General features: G+C 45.4%; 1 protein-coding gene across 10 annotated transcripts in view; it reads left to right on the top strand.

Annotated features, from left to right (window-relative positions):
• DTNB (dystrobrevin beta) overlaps positions 1–17,147 on the top strand; it is a 194,156-nt gene that overhangs the window by 55,333 nt on the left and 121,676 nt on the right. For all 10 annotated transcript variants that reach the window (XM_054179822.1, XM_054179821.1, XM_054179820.1 and 7 more), the window contains 2 exons: positions 593–759; positions 15,146–15,270. In XM_054179822.1, coding sequence (XP_054035797.1) covers positions 593–759; positions 15,146–15,270 — 292 coding nt within the window. The remainder of the gene's footprint in view (positions 1–592; positions 760–15,145; positions 15,271–17,147) is intronic.

The raw sequence follows: 17,147 nt of genomic DNA, 5'->3' as shown, positions 1-17,147 counted from the left end.
TTCACACTGCACTTGGACTGCCACAGAGGCTTCTGGGTCTGAGTGCATCAGAGGAGGGAGAAAGCTGAAGACAAAAGTACTGAATTTGTCAGATGGAACTTCTGTGTTATTATCATTAGGGTTAATCTTACTGAAATTGTCTGCTCTGCACTCAAAACTCATGGCCTGCTGTGGCCGTTTGAGGCTGTGCCTTTAAGAAAGGGGCACACTGGCTAAATGTTTGTAAAATATTTTGGTATTCTAAACGAATTTCATTGGCCAAGTATAGGGGGGAGGTGAGATTGGACCCAAGGGAGCTGGGAACTTTCTCTCAGTCTTCCTTCCTTCGCTGTCCCTCTCGGCTGGATCTGCTTCTGGGATTCTGGCCAACTAAGATAAGATACTAACTCCCTGTGCAAGGCCTTTCTTCCTTTCCTGCCCTGTTAACCGTCCCAGGCCACACCTGCCCAGAAATACAAGTTGCTTTCATGGTTAAGAACCTGGGGGTGCTTTGGAAGCTCCAGTGAAATTCATTGATCAAGGTTTTCCTGAAGTTCACTTACTACTTTTCTCTGTTTCTTTTTTCCCCTCTTCCTTCCCCATCCCCACCAAGTCTTCCATCCTGTGGAGTGTTCCTACTGCCGGTGCGAGAGCATGATGGGCTTCCGGTACCGGTGCCAGCAGTGCCACAACTACCAGCTCTGTCAAAACTGTTTTTGGCGTGGCCATGCCAATGGTCCTCACAGCAACCAGCACCAGATGAAGGAGCATTCCTCTTGGGTAACTCACCTTTGTTTGTCACGCTGAAACCACCACCTCACAACTCATTTGTTCTGAAAGCTGCAGTTTCTATAGTAGAGCTGAGCAGCAGGACTTGGCAAGGTCTTAGAGAATCATAGAATGGTTTGGGTTGGAAGGGACCTCCAAAGGTTATCTAGTCCAGCCCCCTCTGCAGTAAGCAGGGGCATCCTCATGCCCAGAGCCTTGTTGAGCCTCACCTTGAATATCTTCAGGGACGGGGCCTCAACTACCACCCTGGGCAACCTGTTTCAGTGTTCCACCACCCTCGTGGAAAAGAATTGGTTCTTAACAGAAATCGAAATGTACTCTTCTCTAGCTTGAAAGAAGCAAAAGCTTGTAAATAGGTAAACTGTCCTGGTTTTATCACAGGTCATGGTGATTTATTGGTGGTTATCCCTTTATTCACTGCTGTTTAAAGCATGCAAGACAGCACCTTCCATATGAAGGCTTTAACAGGTGGTTTTGCCTCCTCTTCACAACAGTCCTACTTTTCATGTATTTTCCTCTCTTCTAGCTTGAAAAGACTTAAAGGCTGCCATACCTTTCCTTCCCAGGAAGGTGAACTGGTTACCATGAATGTTGTGCTTAGAAAGGGACTGTATCCAAAGTGGCAAGAGGAAAATTCATTACTGCTATGGTCCTGACTATTGTAAATACATGCACTGAAAGCTTCTGACTAAAAAGACTTAAAGAAATTGAATGAGAAGTATCATTCAGTTAGATGACAGAATCCCAGCATGGTGGGGGTTGGAAGGGACCTCTGCAGATCATTTAGTTGAACTCCCCTGCTAAGGCAGGGTCACCCAGAGCAGGTTGCCCAGCATGGCTTCCATGTGGGTTTGCAGTCTCCCCAGAGAAGGAGACTCCACAAACTCTCTGGAAAGCCTGGTCTGGGGCTCTGGCATTCTCACCTGAATGAAGTTTCTCCTCATGTTCAGATGGAACCTCCTGGGTTACTTCCCAGGTTCCATCCTCTGGGGGGACCAGAACTAAACCTAGTACTCCAGATGTGGCCTCACTAGGGCAGAGTAGCGAAGGAGATAGAATAGAATAAACCAGGTTGGAAGAGACCTTCAAGAGCATTGTGTCCAGCCTATCCTCCAACCTGCCTAATCAACTAACCCATGCAACCAAGCACCCTATCAAGTCTCCTCCTGAACGCTTCCAATCGTGGTGACTCCACCACCTCCTTGGGCAGCCCATTCCAATGGGCAATCACTCTCTGTGTAGAACTTCCTCCTAACCTCCAGCCTAAACCTCCCCTGGTGCAGCTTGAGACTGTGTCCTCTTGTTCTGGTGCTGGTTGCCTGGGAGAAGAGGCCAACATCTGCCTGTCTACAACCTCACTTAAGGTAGTTGTAGAGAGCAATAAGGTCACCCCTGAGTCTCTTCCTCTCCAGGCTAAGCAACCCCAGCTCCCTCAGTCTCTCCTCATAGGGCTTGTGTTCCAAACCCCTCACCAACTTTGTTGCCCTTCTCTGGACTCGTTCCAGCAAGTCAACATCCTTCCTAAACCGAGGGGCTCAGAACTGGACACAGGACTCAAGGTGTGGCCTAACCAGTGCAGTGCACAGGGGCAGAATGACCTCCCTGCTCCTGCTACCAACACTGTTCCTGATACAGGCCAGGATGCCATTGGCCCTCTTGGCCACCTGGGCACACTGCAGGCTCATGTTCAGCCTGCCATCGACCAGCACCCCCAGGTCCCTCTATGCCTGGCTGCTCTCCAGCCACTCTGACCCCAGCCTGTAGCACTGCATGGGGTTGCTGTGGCCAATGTGCAGAACCTGGCACTTGGATGTGTTCAATCTCATGCCATTGGACTCTGCCCATCTGTCCAGCCTGTCGAGGTCCCTCTGCAGAGCCTCTCTACCCTCCAGCAGATCAACTCCTGCCCCCAGCTTGGTGTCATCTGCAAATTTACTGCTGATGGACTCAATGCCCTCATCCAGATCATCAGTAAAGATGTTAAAGAGCATGGGGCCCAGCACTGATCCTTGATGAGAATCACAGCACAAGAAATAATACACAGTTTTAGATACAGACCCTTATTTTATGGCAAAATAATAAGCCCAGCCTTTCACTTACTAAAGGAGAAGTTCAAATGATGATTGGATTATAATTAGTAATTATCTTCATGAGGCAGAGTCATTATAGTATTACTGTTTAATTTAGAAAATTGGGGCTGACTGCCATGCAATAGTTGGAAGGTGAAGAAAGGAAAATTCTGTCTTAAAGAATGTTCTATTTTTTTAAACTATGTGGGTAATAAACTGCTGGAATGTTTAATCTGAACTTCCAGTAGACTGTTATCCCTTTAAGTATATATAAATCCAGCCTGGATTGTTTAAAACAAAGACATATTGAAATAAATAGCTTTAATGTAGATAGTTACTTTTGAAGTCTCTGAGCCGTGTCTGAAGCAAGCTGTGTTAGATGAACTGTGCCCCATCCTGGTACCAGGGTCTGTGGCAGCCTTTTGTGCCTCACTGGTAACTCTGAAGACATTTAATTCTTACTGGGCTGTGCAGAGTAAGTTAGCTTTAAGATATAATGTGAATTGGAGGAGTGGAAAGCTGTCTGAATGGAGGGGGATATTCAGACTGTCACACTCTGATAAATGAAACAGTGCAGGTTGTTGGATGATCTCAGCTGCAGGACTGCAAGAACAATCTCTAGCAGACCAAACGGCACTCTCCAAGCAGCTCCTAAGGTAGGTTTAGGAGCTGACACCTGCAAGGAACTTACTAGACAATCTGGGTGCAGCAACCTTGCTTTGGAGATCAAGAATTCAAATTCTCTGCCATCAGGACCAGGTCTCTGTTCTGGATCACTTCCATTTTCCAAACAAATGCAGTTTGGTACAGAAAATGGCAAAGTTCTCAGGCGGGACAAAGCAGCTGCTAAGTTTTATGGAGTGGATGTGGCTGGGGAGCAGCTCTGCAGAAGACAATGTGAGGTATGTGGTTGCCTGTGAACTGAACATAGATGAGCAATGTCAAACTGCTGTGAAAACCCTATACTGGTGTCTGGAGAGGAAGACAAGACCACACAATCTAACTCTTTCTTCTACTCAGTGCTGGTGCAGCTTCAGCTCCTAACCTGTCCCTAGTCCAGGGTTTTTTCCTCCCAGGTACAGGACTCTACACTTGCCCTTGTTGAACTTCATGATGTTCCCCCCACCTCTCCAGCCTGTCCAGGTCTCAATGGCAGCCCAGCCTGCCTGGGTGTCAGCCACTCCTGCTGGTTCTGTAAATCACATAATATAGTGATTTTTACTGTGTATAAAAATATGTATTACTATAGTGAGATCATAGAATCACAGACTGATTTGGGTGGGGTGACCTTTAAAAGTCATCTAGTCCAGCCCCCCTGCAGTGAGCAGGAGATATGTGTGTGTGTATATATATCTAAATTCAGGTAGAAGTCTGTCTTTAAGAGTGAGGATTTGCTGCATGAGCACAGTTCTTGTTGGGGCCTGTTTGGGGGAGAAACAAAACCACTTCATACACTTCCCACCTTTTTCCTTCTGGGCTATTTCAATTTTGGTTTTATTAAATACCTTCAAATGCTGATTCATTTGGTTATGTACATGCAGCAGATCTGAAACCCAAATTGTTCCTCTTCAAAGGGAGCAGATTAGTCATTGTTCATTCCATTTGTTTATGTTTGTTTAGTCTGCTAAACTTCAACAGCCTCTGACATCTATAAATCTCAGGTGAAATGCTAAGACAGCCAAGTTCCCTGAAGGCCCACAGATTTATAGAATAGTTTGGGTTGGAAAGGACCTTAAAGATCGTCTAGTTCCAACCTCCCCACCATGGGCAGGGGCATCTGCTACCAGCCCAGGTTGCTCAAGGCCTCACCCGACCTGGCCTTGAACACCTCCAGGGAGGGGCATCCTCAAAATCCCTGGGCAACCTGCTCTAGTGTCTCGCCACCCTTACTGTAAAGATTTTCTTCCTAATATCCAGTCTGAATCTGCCCTCCTTAAGCTTCAGTCCATCCCTCTTGTCCTATCACTACGAGCCCTTATAAAAAGTCCCTCCCCAGCTTTCCTGTAGGCACTCTTCTACTATAAGGTCTCCCCAGAGCTTTCTCTTCTCCAGGCTGAACAGCCCCAGCTCTTGCAGCCTGTCCCCATGGGGGAGGTGGTCCAGCCTTTGTGGCCCTTCTCTGAACCTGCTCTAGCAGTTCAATGTCCTTCTTGTGCTGAGGACCCCAGAACTAGATGCAGGATGCCAGGTGATGTCTCACGAGAGCGGAGTAGAGGGAGAGAATCTCTTCCAAGATTTGCTGGGTTATTATTAGCTGTAGTTGAGTTAGAATCTGCTTTTTGCTGTAAATAACTGAATGCTTGTTATTTATAACCACTCTTAACGTGGTGGCTTTAGAGTATGTATCCACAACCTAAACCAATGTTCAGTTGTTTCTATAGTAATACTATCTCTGGCTTCTGTTGGGAAGCCATTGTGCTGGGTACTAATCGAATGGGAAACAAAAGAGCGACCCTTTCCTCTGCTGACTGAGAGACTAGCAATACCCTAAGCAGCTGTTAATAAGGTTTTGCTCTCACAATGATCTCGCTCCTATTTCTGCTTCATTCAGTTTCCCATTTAGACTACCATAACGTTATTACAAAATTTTGAGCACATTTTGATTCGGTCCCCCCGGAAAGGAGCCCAAAAGGAAGATGGCATGAACCGGTATGCTCTGCAGCCCTGTCACGTTGCTGTCTGTGTGTGGACTTCCACCATCACATGGCCTCCTGTTTTCAGATGGTTTAAAAAACCCTTCCGTCATTCGGCATTTTCCAGCAGAGGGCACACTGGCCTCGCAGACAGACAGGCAGATCTAGGGTGACCCTGCACCTTCTCTGCTGGGAGCTGGAGGCACACGTGTGCAGTTAGCTTCCTTCACCAAATACCGTCTCTGCATATGGGTTACACTCACTTCACTGAGCCCATCAGCTTTTTCCTGTTTAACCACTGGGCTGCTCAGCACAATTCTTCTGCTGGAAGAAGAGGAAAAGTTCTCTCTGTGCTGGCTTGGACAATGGGTTTTTTGCTTACTTACCATTTTTCAGTATAGGGGAAGGAAAAGTTTTGCCTTATTTCGTAGAATCAGCATCACAGAATGCTTTGGGTGAGAAGAGACCTTTGAAGGTCCTCTAGTCCAACTCCCCTGCAGTGACCAGGGACATCTTCAACTAGAGCAGGTGGCACAGAGCCTTATCCAATCTGATCTAGAATGGTTCCACTGGGGGGATGTCTCCCACCTCTCTGGGCAACACAGGCCAGTCTCTCACCACAACTTTCTTTCTTATGACTAGTCTGAATCTCCCTTCATTTAGTTTAAAACCATCACCCCTTGTCCTGTCACAACTGACCCTGATAAAAAGTCTATCCCCAGGTTTTTTATTGACTCCTCAAAAGCCTCAATAAGGTCTCCCTGGAACCTTCTCTTATCCAGGCTCAACAACCCCTGCTCTCTCAGCCTCTCCTTACAGCGGAGACATTGCAGCCCTTGGAACATTTCTGTGGCCTCCTGTGGATCCACTCTAACATGTCCATGTCCCTTCTGTGCTGAGAACCCCAAAGCTGAGCACTGCAGGTGGGGGCAGATCTCACCAGAGCAGAGAAGGACAGCCAGAGCTATTCCCTTGTGCGCTACTGTAGTCAGTCCATCATAGAAGGCCACTGGATTTGTCATGTTTACATCATGTGTAGTCTATTATATAGTGAGGAACATCAGCAAAATGCAGTGGATACTGTGGAGGGGAGCAAAGAGAGAGAGAATCATAGAATCAATAAGGTTGGAAAAGACCTCAAAGATCATCAAGTCCAACCTGTTACCCGTATAGCTGGATAGGAAGCATCAGGATGAAGGTCATATCAAACACCTTGGTTTTCACAGCACTGCTCTGCTGTTTACAGAGCAACAGCCATGGATGTGGAAAGGCAAGCTCCCTCCAGACCCACTGAAACTATGCTCCATGAGAACACTGCATGGCCATAAAATTCCCCACTTTCTGCTAGAAGACAAAGCAGCAAAAACCCCAACCACCAATCACCAACAAACCCAAAAGCACCTAAGAGCTTTCATTCCCATCAGTCAACATGCCACCGAGCAGCACTGTGAGTCCTGCTGTGATGAGAGCCATAGAAAAGTCTACAAGCAATAAAACACTGTGGCAAGTTTTCTTCTGGTCCATCCTCCACTGAAGGCAGTGAGGTTGCAGCAGAAATAATCTATTTGCAGTGGGCAAGACTGATAATACAAATAACAAAGCCCTTGCTGCTCCTTTATTAGAATCATTTATTGCTGCAGACATTTCAGTAAGCAGCAGACTCAAACCCTGCCACAGATTCACAGATTCAGACTGGTTTGGGCTGGAAGGGACCTTCAAAGGGCATCCAGTCCAACCACCCTGTAGTAAGCAGGGACATCCCCAATCAGACCAGGTTGCTCAGAAGTGACGTTAAACTCTCCACTTTCAAAACTTGCCAACCAAGTTTCAGTTCAGTTTCTATTACCTACAACTTACTAAGCCCATCATATCCATTTTTACTAGACCCTTTTGGTGGAGGTGATTTCTAAATAGACACAGGCTACCCAGAGGGATTGTGAAGTCTGGAGACTTTCAAAACCCCCATGGGCATATTCCTGTGTGACCTGCTCTAGCTGACCCTGCTCTGGCAGCGGGGTTGAATTAGGTGATCTTTTGAGGGCTCTTCCAACCCCTAGCATTCTGGGATTCTGTTATTTTGTGATTCTGTGGAAAGCTAGAAAGACAACTTTTAATCCAGTGTAGTTTTGAATTTCCAGCTTTTTTAATTCCATGAGGGAAGTAGTGTTTTTTTTAGCAGATCAGAGTGCAGGTGGACAGAGACAGGATCTATAAGCCGTTTGGAATTGAAAAAGATCTGGCACACACAATACAGATGCAATTTGGAACATCAAAGTTACATTTTTACTGGTAATTTCTCACATCTTTTCATAGAATCATTGACTGTTAGGGGTTGGAAGGTACATCTACAGATCATCTAGTTGAACAACTCTGCCAAAGCAGGACCACCTGGGGCAGGCCACACAGGAATGCATCCAGGCAGGTCTTGAAAGTCTCCAGAGGAGACTTCACAGCCTTTTTGGGCAGCCTGTTCCAGTGCTCCATCACCCTCACAGTAAAAAAGTTTCTCCTCATGTTGAGGTGAGCCCTCCTGTGCTCCAGCTTATCCATGTTGCTCCTTGTCCTATTATTGGGCACCACCAAAGAGACTGCCACCTTCATCTGAACACCCACCCCTCAAATATTTATACACATTAATAAGATCCCCTCTCAGCCTTCCCTTCTCAGGACTAAACAGCCCCAATTCTCTCAATATTTCTTCATAAGAGAGATGTTCAAGTCCCGTATCATCCTCATAGCTCTCCACTGGACTCTCTCCAGTAGATCCCTGCCTCTTGAACTGGTGAGCCCCAAACTGGTTACAGTTTTGCACATGTAACACAGTTTTTCAGTGCTCTATGTTAATAACATGTTCATTTCTCTGGCAGAGATGATCAGCCCATTTGCATTTGCTGCAGATACTTGGGCCATGTATGTTTGTGCAGATTTAGGCATCTCCAGGGCTGATGCTTGCCCAGCCACAGCACAGCTTTCTCTCAGCTCAGTTAAGAATGTGCATGCTCAGCACTTGCCATGGTTTTGTCAGAGAGCCCTTCATGGCATTTTCCTCATCTCCCTGGACAGTGGCTGAACCTCTGCTGTCAGAAAGACCTGCAGAGCAGGATGCCTGTTTCATTTGTCAAGCAGAGCCAGACCCCACACAGAGCAGCCATGTGCTGATGTCTGGGTCTCTGGGAAAAAGGAGTGGAACTGTTGTTCTGGTACTTAAAATGGCTTTTATTTATAGGCTGGTTGCACACTTACACAGACATCACTGCATCAGTTATGTTTTGTTCACCCCCTCTGCTGTGAGGACAGGCTGAGAGAATTGGGGTTGTTCAGCCTGAAGAAGACAAAACTCCAGGGAGACTTTCTTGTGGCCTTTCAGTACTTAAAGCGGCCTTTTTAGCAGGGTTGGCTGTGACAGGACAAAGGATGATGGTTTTAAAGTGAAAGAGGGGAGATTTAGACTAGATAGAAGGAAGAAATGGTTTTGGTTGAGGGTGGTGAGACAACACTGGCCCAGGTTGCCCAGAGAGATGGTAGGTGCCCCACCCTAGAAACATTCCAGGTGAAGCTGGATGGGGCTCTGAGCAACGTCCTCTAGTTGCAGATGCCCTTTCTAGGGGGGGTTGGACTAGATGACCTTCCCACCCAAACCATTCTGTGATTCTATGATTGTTTATCAAATAAAAATGTTGAATCCAGGACAGTCCATGGCTGATTTAGCAATGATACCTTTACAGAAGTAACTGAACCCTAAGTGTTAGGTTTGCATTTGATCCTGACTGAGGGTGGGTGCCATAGGGAGGGTGAGTCAATGGTTAATAGGAAAAGTCTCTTAACCTTACCTTGTGGCTATACAGGTGGAATGTGACATCACCTGGAGAGGCACAGTGCAGAGCCAGGGTCTCCTTCAACTCCTTATGTTAAATTAAACAAGAGCAAAGCTTCCAGCCTCTCAGAAGTATTTATTTCACTGTTTTGCAGCCTGGAGAAGCCAGCTGTGCTTGCTGGTAGGTAGACACTGTTGTGGATTGTGCAAGCTACTGCTGCTACTTATGAACTTGAGTGGCACTGCTGAAGAAGGCAGTTTTGCAGCTTCCCACTGCAGTGGCCACAGCAGCTGTGTACCAACCAGTGCTGTGCCTGGAGACAGATATGACTCTTTTCATACTTGCCTGATCTCTTCTGACCTCCATTTCTTGTTCACCTGTAAAATTTATTGACATGTATCATGTAGAAAGTGGTGGTGGAAGTGGTGTCACAGCAGCAGTTCTGGATGTCTGGATTCATGCATAATTAAGTAGCCTGCCTCTGATTTCAAACTTCATAGGGTTTACAGAAAACAGGAAACCCCAAAATGTGCATCTCAGATAACCAGCTCAAAAGCAGGGGGATCCACTGGGATGTCTTTATAGCTGTGTACTGAATTGTGACTGTTTAGAAGATTCATTGGGCCCTTAAACATCTACAGTAGCTGGTGCAAACATTTCTCCCAAGTTTTATTGCTATCAGCATGATGAAGAAAAAGCAGAAGCTGTTTCTTTTGAGAATTTCATGATAGACTTGGGGAAAAGGTAAGTAGCCTCCCCTGGTAGGCCTAGATGTGTAAAAGGCTGAGGGAGTTTGCTGCAGAAGAAGTCTCAGAAAGACCATGGAATTTAAGATTTATTATGCTGAAAAGCAGGAGTTCTGCAGCAGACCTTCCCTACTAATGCACACAACACTGCAAGGACCTGCTGCCTTATTCTAGGGCACAGGTCTTGCGAGGACTGACTGAGAAAATTGGGGTTGGCTAGCCTGGAGAAAAGAAGGCTGAGGCAGAGACCTCCTCACATTCTACAACTCCCAGAGAAGGGGTTGGAGAAAGGTGGGGATCAGTCTCTTCTGCCAAGTAACAAGTGATAAACAGCCTTGAGTTGTGCCAGGGGAGGTTTAGGTTGGACATTGGGAAAAAAAATTTCCCCAAAAGGGTTGTCAAGGCCTGGGGGCAGTGGTGGAGTCCCCATCCCTGAAGGGCTTTAAAAGCCTTGTAGATGTGATGCTGAGGAATGTGGTTTAGTGGTGACCTGACAGTGCTGGGTTAATGGCTGGACTAAATGATCTTAAAGGTCTTTTCCAGCCTAAAAGATTCTGTGATTCTATTACTGCTAGAGCCAAAGTGACACCAGCATCTGGTGAAGCTTTTGGAGTCACCTGGAGAAGAAACCTTTCATGAATACCTTGGCAGTTAGATGATCAGTAAAAGGGGGGAAACACAGTTGCTGTATGACAGCATTTTGGAAGAAAAGCAAAGCCATGAATTCCTGGGTCCAAGAAGGTGGCTGAAAGGTGGTGTCCAGATAAAGAGCACATATTTTGTTTGGTTGCGGGGGGGGAGGGAATCAAGAGCCACGCTTGCAGTCAGGCTGATAGAATGGCCACAGCAGTGCAAGTCCTGCTGAGTCATGTACCATGCCCCTTCAGGAAGTAAACCAAAATGGATTGCCTGCCAGCTGTTCCCAGGAGAGTGGAGGATGAAGCTGAAGGCAGAGCCGTGTGTTGCTGGCTGGTTTCTGCAGTGGCGCTTCTGCAGCAGAAGAAAATGCTGAAGGGGTTGAAAACCTTTTGAAAATAAAGGCACACCAGATTGTTTGCCCATCCCAAGCTGTAGATAAATAAGACCACAAATTGGGACTGGAGGATGTGTGAAAACCTTTTCAAAGCCTGAAATTCTTTATTAGTTTTTAGCTGCTGGTGTTGTGTTGAAATTCATCAATAGCAGGGATGTTACAGGTTCCAAACAGACTCACATCCTGTTGTGACAGCAGCTATGGTCGCTACAGGCCTTTGTAAACAGTCCCTCTGCAGCAGCCCCCTTCAGGTGCTGGAAGGCCACTATTAGGCCTCCCAATGCTTGCAGCCTGTGTCCATAGGGGAGCTGCTGCAGCCCTCTGATCATTTTCATGGCCCTCCTCTGGACCAGTTCTGCCACCTCTCTGTCCTCATTATGCTAGGGGCCCCAAAACTGAACACAGTACTCCAGGTGGAGTCTCACCAGAGCAGAATAGAGGGGGAGAATCACCTCCCTCATCCTGCTGGTCACACTTCTATTGATGGATATGGTTGGTCTTCTGGGGTGCAAGCTCACACTACCAGCTCACAGTGAGTTTTACCAACTGACACCCCAAAGTTTTTGGGACTGCTCTCAAGCCACTCCTCACCCAACTTGTATCTGTGCTTGGGATTGCCCTGACCCAGGTGTAGGACCTTGCACTTGGTCTTGTTGAACTTTGTGTGGTTGGCTTGGGCCCACCTCTCAAGCCTGTCCAAGTCTCTCTGGATGGCATCCCTTCCCTCCACTGTGCCCTTGTTGAACCTCATGAACTTCTCCTTCACCTAATTCTCCACCTGGTTTAATGTGATGCGGAAGGAGATCGTGTTATTTGTGGGTTCATGGTGGTGGATGAGAGGATTGGGTTACTCTGGGGCTTTTTGTTTGTATTTTGTGCCTTTTTTTTTTCCTTAAGAAAAAGGTGCTTACAAATGCTCTCAAATGAGGGATCCAGGTTAGTGACAGTGATGAAAGAGAAATGGCTTCATTAGAAACTGCTAATGGAGAACTTGGCTAATTAAAAGGAAAAAAAGAGCTGTTTCTCTGGGAAATGAGACACCCGTAAGAGGTTTACTTGCCTGTGAAACAGCATCTCACTCAGCCTGCTCTGCTCTTCTCACTATCAGCTGCACTGAGAAGCATTATCAGAAGGTTGGGATCAATGGGAATTATCTTTCCCCTGTAATTTTGGGAAAGCAAAGCTACAGTTGTGGCTCAGTTGTGCTGCGTTGCAGACAATGCTCTGTGTGTTTGACACAGTAAATGGTGGGGTAGCACAAGAGGATGTTGTGTTTGTTACCACAATGGGGGAAAAAACCTCACTTTTCAAATAAGCCTGAAATACTGCAAAGGGGAGGTCATAGCAAAAGGGGAGGTCTCAGCAAAGACACACTGAGAATAGAGGGGCTGTGCAGGAACTGAAAGGTGAGCAAGGGGAAAGCAAAGCAGGGAATACTCTAAAAGGAGAAGTGAACAAGTTAAGAGAGAAATAAATGTGGGAAATTTCAAGATGTAGAGGAATTAATTTAGGGCAACTAGAATGTTAGCTTTGCTATTATCACCTTTAGGTGCATGCTTTTAAGTTTGACTGCACACTTTAATAAGCAGTGATAAAAAGATTGGATCATGGTTTTCATAGGATTTCAAAATAGTTAAAGCTGATGGTAAATGGTCTCTTGGGGTGCATTTGGAAGAGTGGCCAGCATGTCGTGGAAGGTTCTCTTCCCCCTCCACTCTGTTTCAGTGAGGTCATAACTGGAGTCTTGTGTCCAGTTCTGGTTTCCCTGGTTCCAGGGAGACAGGGAACTGGAGAGAGTCCAGTGGGGGCTGAAGATGTTGAGGGGACTGGAGCATCTCTCTGAGGAGGAAACACTGAGAGACCTCAGGCTGTTTAACCTAGAGAACAGCAGACTGAAAGGGGATCTTTTCTATGCTGGTCAGTGTCTAAAGGATGGAGACCAAGAGGATGGGGCCAGACTTTTTTCATTGGTGCCCATCAACAGGGCAAGGGGCAGCGGGCACAAACGGGAACACAGGAGGTTCCACCTGAAAAGGAAGAGGAAATTCTTTCCTGTGAGGGTGCTGGAGCACTGGACCAGGCTTTCCCAGAGAGGTTGTGGAGTCTCCTTTGCAGGGGTTCCAAACCCACCTGGACATTGATAACCTGGGCGGTCTGCTCTGGGTGACCTTGCTTTATCAAGGGGCTTGGACTACATGATTCCCAGAGGTCACTTACAAGCCCCACCGTGCTGGAATTCTAGGGTTCTGTAATTTTACTTTAAAGTGCACCTCAATTTACTACAAACTTTGTAAATCCACAGAGGGAACAGCTTCCTTCACACAAGGATTCTCCATACAAAAAACCATTGCTACCTGGTGTATATCATGACAGCCAGAAGGCCCAAAGTTGGAGATTCTCACTGGTTTATGAATTACTAATTGTTTATTTTCTTAATTCTTTATTACTAAATAATAATAGTAAATAATAGTAAATAATTCTTTATTAGTAAATAATAATAGTAATTGTCAGTAATTGCTAGCTACTAATTTATATTAGCTGAAGTATGTGTGTAGCTCCATTCTGAGCAGCCTTGCCACCTACTTAAATCAGTGTTAATCTAAACTTTAATTTGATTGTGTCTTGAGAATTTGCCCAAATTGCCCTCTGGAAGGCCTTACAAGAGCAGTAAAAAAATTAGAGTAATTAGCCACTGGGTTATACCTGCATGGACTGTTGGTGAATTGGATCAGGAAAACAGGTTGCTTCTGATCTTGTAAAAGCATTATCTGGCCTCCCACATCACTGGCCAGACTCCAGTGGGTATAATAACATTTTAAGACTTAATTTTGTAAGTCAACATTGGACCTGAACCACATTTTCAGTGCATGACTCAGGCCAGCCAGCCATTCTTGTGTGTTTGGCAAGATTGTCTGCAGAGTTTTAGTCTTCCTTGGATGATCCCTGAGTAGTTGCTCCTGTGAGGTTAGTTAGCACAACCCAGTGAATTTGTGGAAGAAGATAAAGGAAGTGGTCATTCATATTTTATATGATTCTTAATTCTATGATTCTGTATCTAAACACTGTGGTTCACCTTGGCTTTGCCCATAATGACCAAAAAATGGTAAAGTTGTCCTGCCAAACTGCCTTTGCAAAGGAGGGAGGGGGCACAGCACCAGCTTTCCATGGATGCCAGTGGCTGTGAGATGAAAGCAGTGGTAGCTCTTGGTGTGTCTGTGTGTGCCAGTTCCTTACCTGCTCATACACCAGGTCCTTGGTCCTTTGTCCTTCTCTTGCCCTTCCCTCAAACTGAAATGCCTGTGTTCTGAAGATGTAAGTGTCAAAAATAGGTAATGGTGGAACATTGCTGACAAGGAGAGGCTGAGAGACCTGGGGATGTTCAGCCTGTATAAGAGCAGACTGAGAGGGAATCTTCTCAATGATGGTCAGTATCTGAAGGGTGGGGGGCAAGAGGATGAGTCCAAACTCTTCAGTGCTGCCTAGCAACAGGGGCAGCAGGCACAAACTGGAACACAGAAGGTTCCATCTGAGCAGGAAGATAAACTGCTTTCTGGTGAGGGTGCCAGAGCAGTGGAACAGGCTGCCCAAGAGAGGTTGTGGAGTCTTTTTACTTTGCAGAGGTTCCAAACCCACCCAGACATTATGAACCTGGGCAGCCTGCTCTGGGTGTCCCTGCTTTATCAAAGGGCTTGGACAAGATGATTTCCCAGAGGTCACTTCCAACTCCCATGATGCTGCAATTTGGAGATTCTGTGATTGCCACTTGATTTAATTCCTAATAGAAATGCCAGATAGTTGGTTTATTTCTTTATCTTGCACACTGTTGTGAAACTACTCTTACAGCAGGAAAAAAGCCACCCTCACAAACCTTGTTCACCTCTGTAGTGTCTGTGTTAATTACTGATCTCAATGTCTAAACTAATTTCTCCCATGTGGTACAACATGCCAGGATATTTCTGAATATTCTGGCACTTTGTATTTCTTTACACCTCTGTGTTGTCTGATTGCACAGTTAGCTGTTATCTGATTACCATGCCCTTTGTAATACTCAACTCATTTTTGTCCTTCTTCTCACCAACAGAAATCACCTGCAAAGAAGCTGAGCCATGCAATTAGTAAATCTCTTGGTTGTGTACCGAGTCGAGAGCCACCTCGTCCTGTATTTCCTGAGCAGCCAGAAAAGCCTCTTGATCTTGCACATATAGTGTGAGTATCTGGTTTTGTCTGGTTTTCACTTACTCAGTGATTTAAAGCAAGGTTTTTGTGGCTGTATTTGACTTCAGAATAGGCTGGCAGAGAGGAGAATTTAGGTTTGAATGATGAAGTTAGAATACCATAACTCTTGTGTTTCTCTCAAAAACCATTTGAAGCATATGTTTGGTTAAAAATAGCTCATTAGCAAGAAAAGAGACACAGAATATGTTTATGTGCAGTTAGACCAAGGCCTGACTCGATATTCTCCTTGCATCTATTAGCATTTCAAAGTACTGATCAGTCTTACAATCAATCAGTCTTTGCAGCAGTCTTTTGCACATCTCCATATTGCATCAGACACTATATTCTCATGTATGGCAGATTAAAATTATATAAACAACAACAACAAAAAGAAACATATTTACTTGCAACTTGATGTTGCCTAATATTAGCAGCAGCAGCAGGTTTAGCTGCCTGGCAGCTCTGGCTTTACATCCTTATTTGTCTCGCTGAGGGGTTTGCTCTGTTTCCCTGCTCAATGGCATTATTGTTACCCTTTCCTTCTGACCTTATTATTGAACCAGTGCAGTGATTGTACTGGTGCTGATTTGAACAGGCTTGAACTCAGTCTGCTTCCCCAGTTTACCAGTTTTCATATCAAAAATAAAACCTGAGACACCCCATCCCCCCTCCAAATGAATTCTGTTACTATGTATGTACAATAAATGAAGCCTCCCAATAGATCTGTCCTACAGAGTCTGGAGAGGAAGTCTCAGTAGCTAAATTTAAGGATGTGCTCAAGAAAAGGGTGAGGAGAGGAGCAAAGCAAAGGGAGATAATTGATGTGACATGGGGGACTCATCTTCATGAACACTGAGTCATTTGCAGTTCTGAGATTAAGTGGAATTGATGTTTTTTCTGGTTTTCTTTTGATGTCACAAATACCAGATTCTTCTTGAACTGATGGTCACCATTTCTGAATGGAGAAGCAAGGTATTCACATCTGAAAGTCCTGTAACCTCTGTTAGTTCAGTGTTAGGATGTGCTACTTGGCCTTTCCTGATGCCATATGGTTGTGATTGACTGGCTCTTCTGTACGCTCCTTTTGACAGTTGACAGTCATTAAGGAAAAGCTGGAGGCTAGCTTGTCAAAATATGGGAAAGGTGAGAATTGTAAAGCTTATCATAGTGTGGTAAAACACTCATGTGGCTTTCTCTTGTGAAAAGCATAGAAGATCCATAACGTGAAGTGGAAGCGTAGATGCGATGCTGTACTCCTTTACAACATAGTTTTCAGCTTTACCAGTAACTGCTTAGCTGTGTGAGTGGTTTCTCTCTGGTTCTTGCATCACTAAGTATTTACCACTTTTTCTATTGCTTGCTTTAGTCCTGTGCAGTGAGGGGAAGCTGATCTGATTTAATGGAATATGATTTTCTCTGTGAAATTGCACTTAAATTAAAACCAAAACAAAACAAAGCCTGTTCTGCTGCTGTTCAGTTCAGAGCTGGACTCCCTGTTCTCCTTAATGAATGGCTTATCAGACCCACATGGACAAGGCTGGACATTGTCTACAGATTTAGCTCCATGCCTTGGCTGGGATGTGATATGGAGCTTTTCATTTAGCCCTAAATCTGAATGTTCTGTAGTGAAGGTGCTGCTCAGCCTCACAGAAAACAAGATTGTGTTTAAAAAAATCTCATCAGATCATGAATCCATTCACATTCCTCCGTTTAGATTTTTCTCTGTGCTGCTTCCATGTTGAAAGGCACTAACATTCACAAGAGAAAATTAGTTATTCACTATGTCACATTTGTATAAAAAATAACATAATATGGCATTGCCTAAGTACAGTGTATGAAAATAATTGCCAGGATGGTGGTGTGACTCC

This window comes from Dryobates pubescens, chromosome 3, assembly GCF_014839835.1.
Source record: "Dryobates pubescens isolate bDryPub1 chromosome 3, bDryPub1.pri, whole genome shotgun sequence".
Classification (NCBI taxonomy): Eukaryota; Metazoa; Chordata; class Aves; order Piciformes; family Picidae; genus Dryobates; species Dryobates pubescens.
The sequence above is the reverse complement of the archived record's forward strand: the minus strand, read 5'-3'. Positions and strand labels throughout refer to the sequence as shown.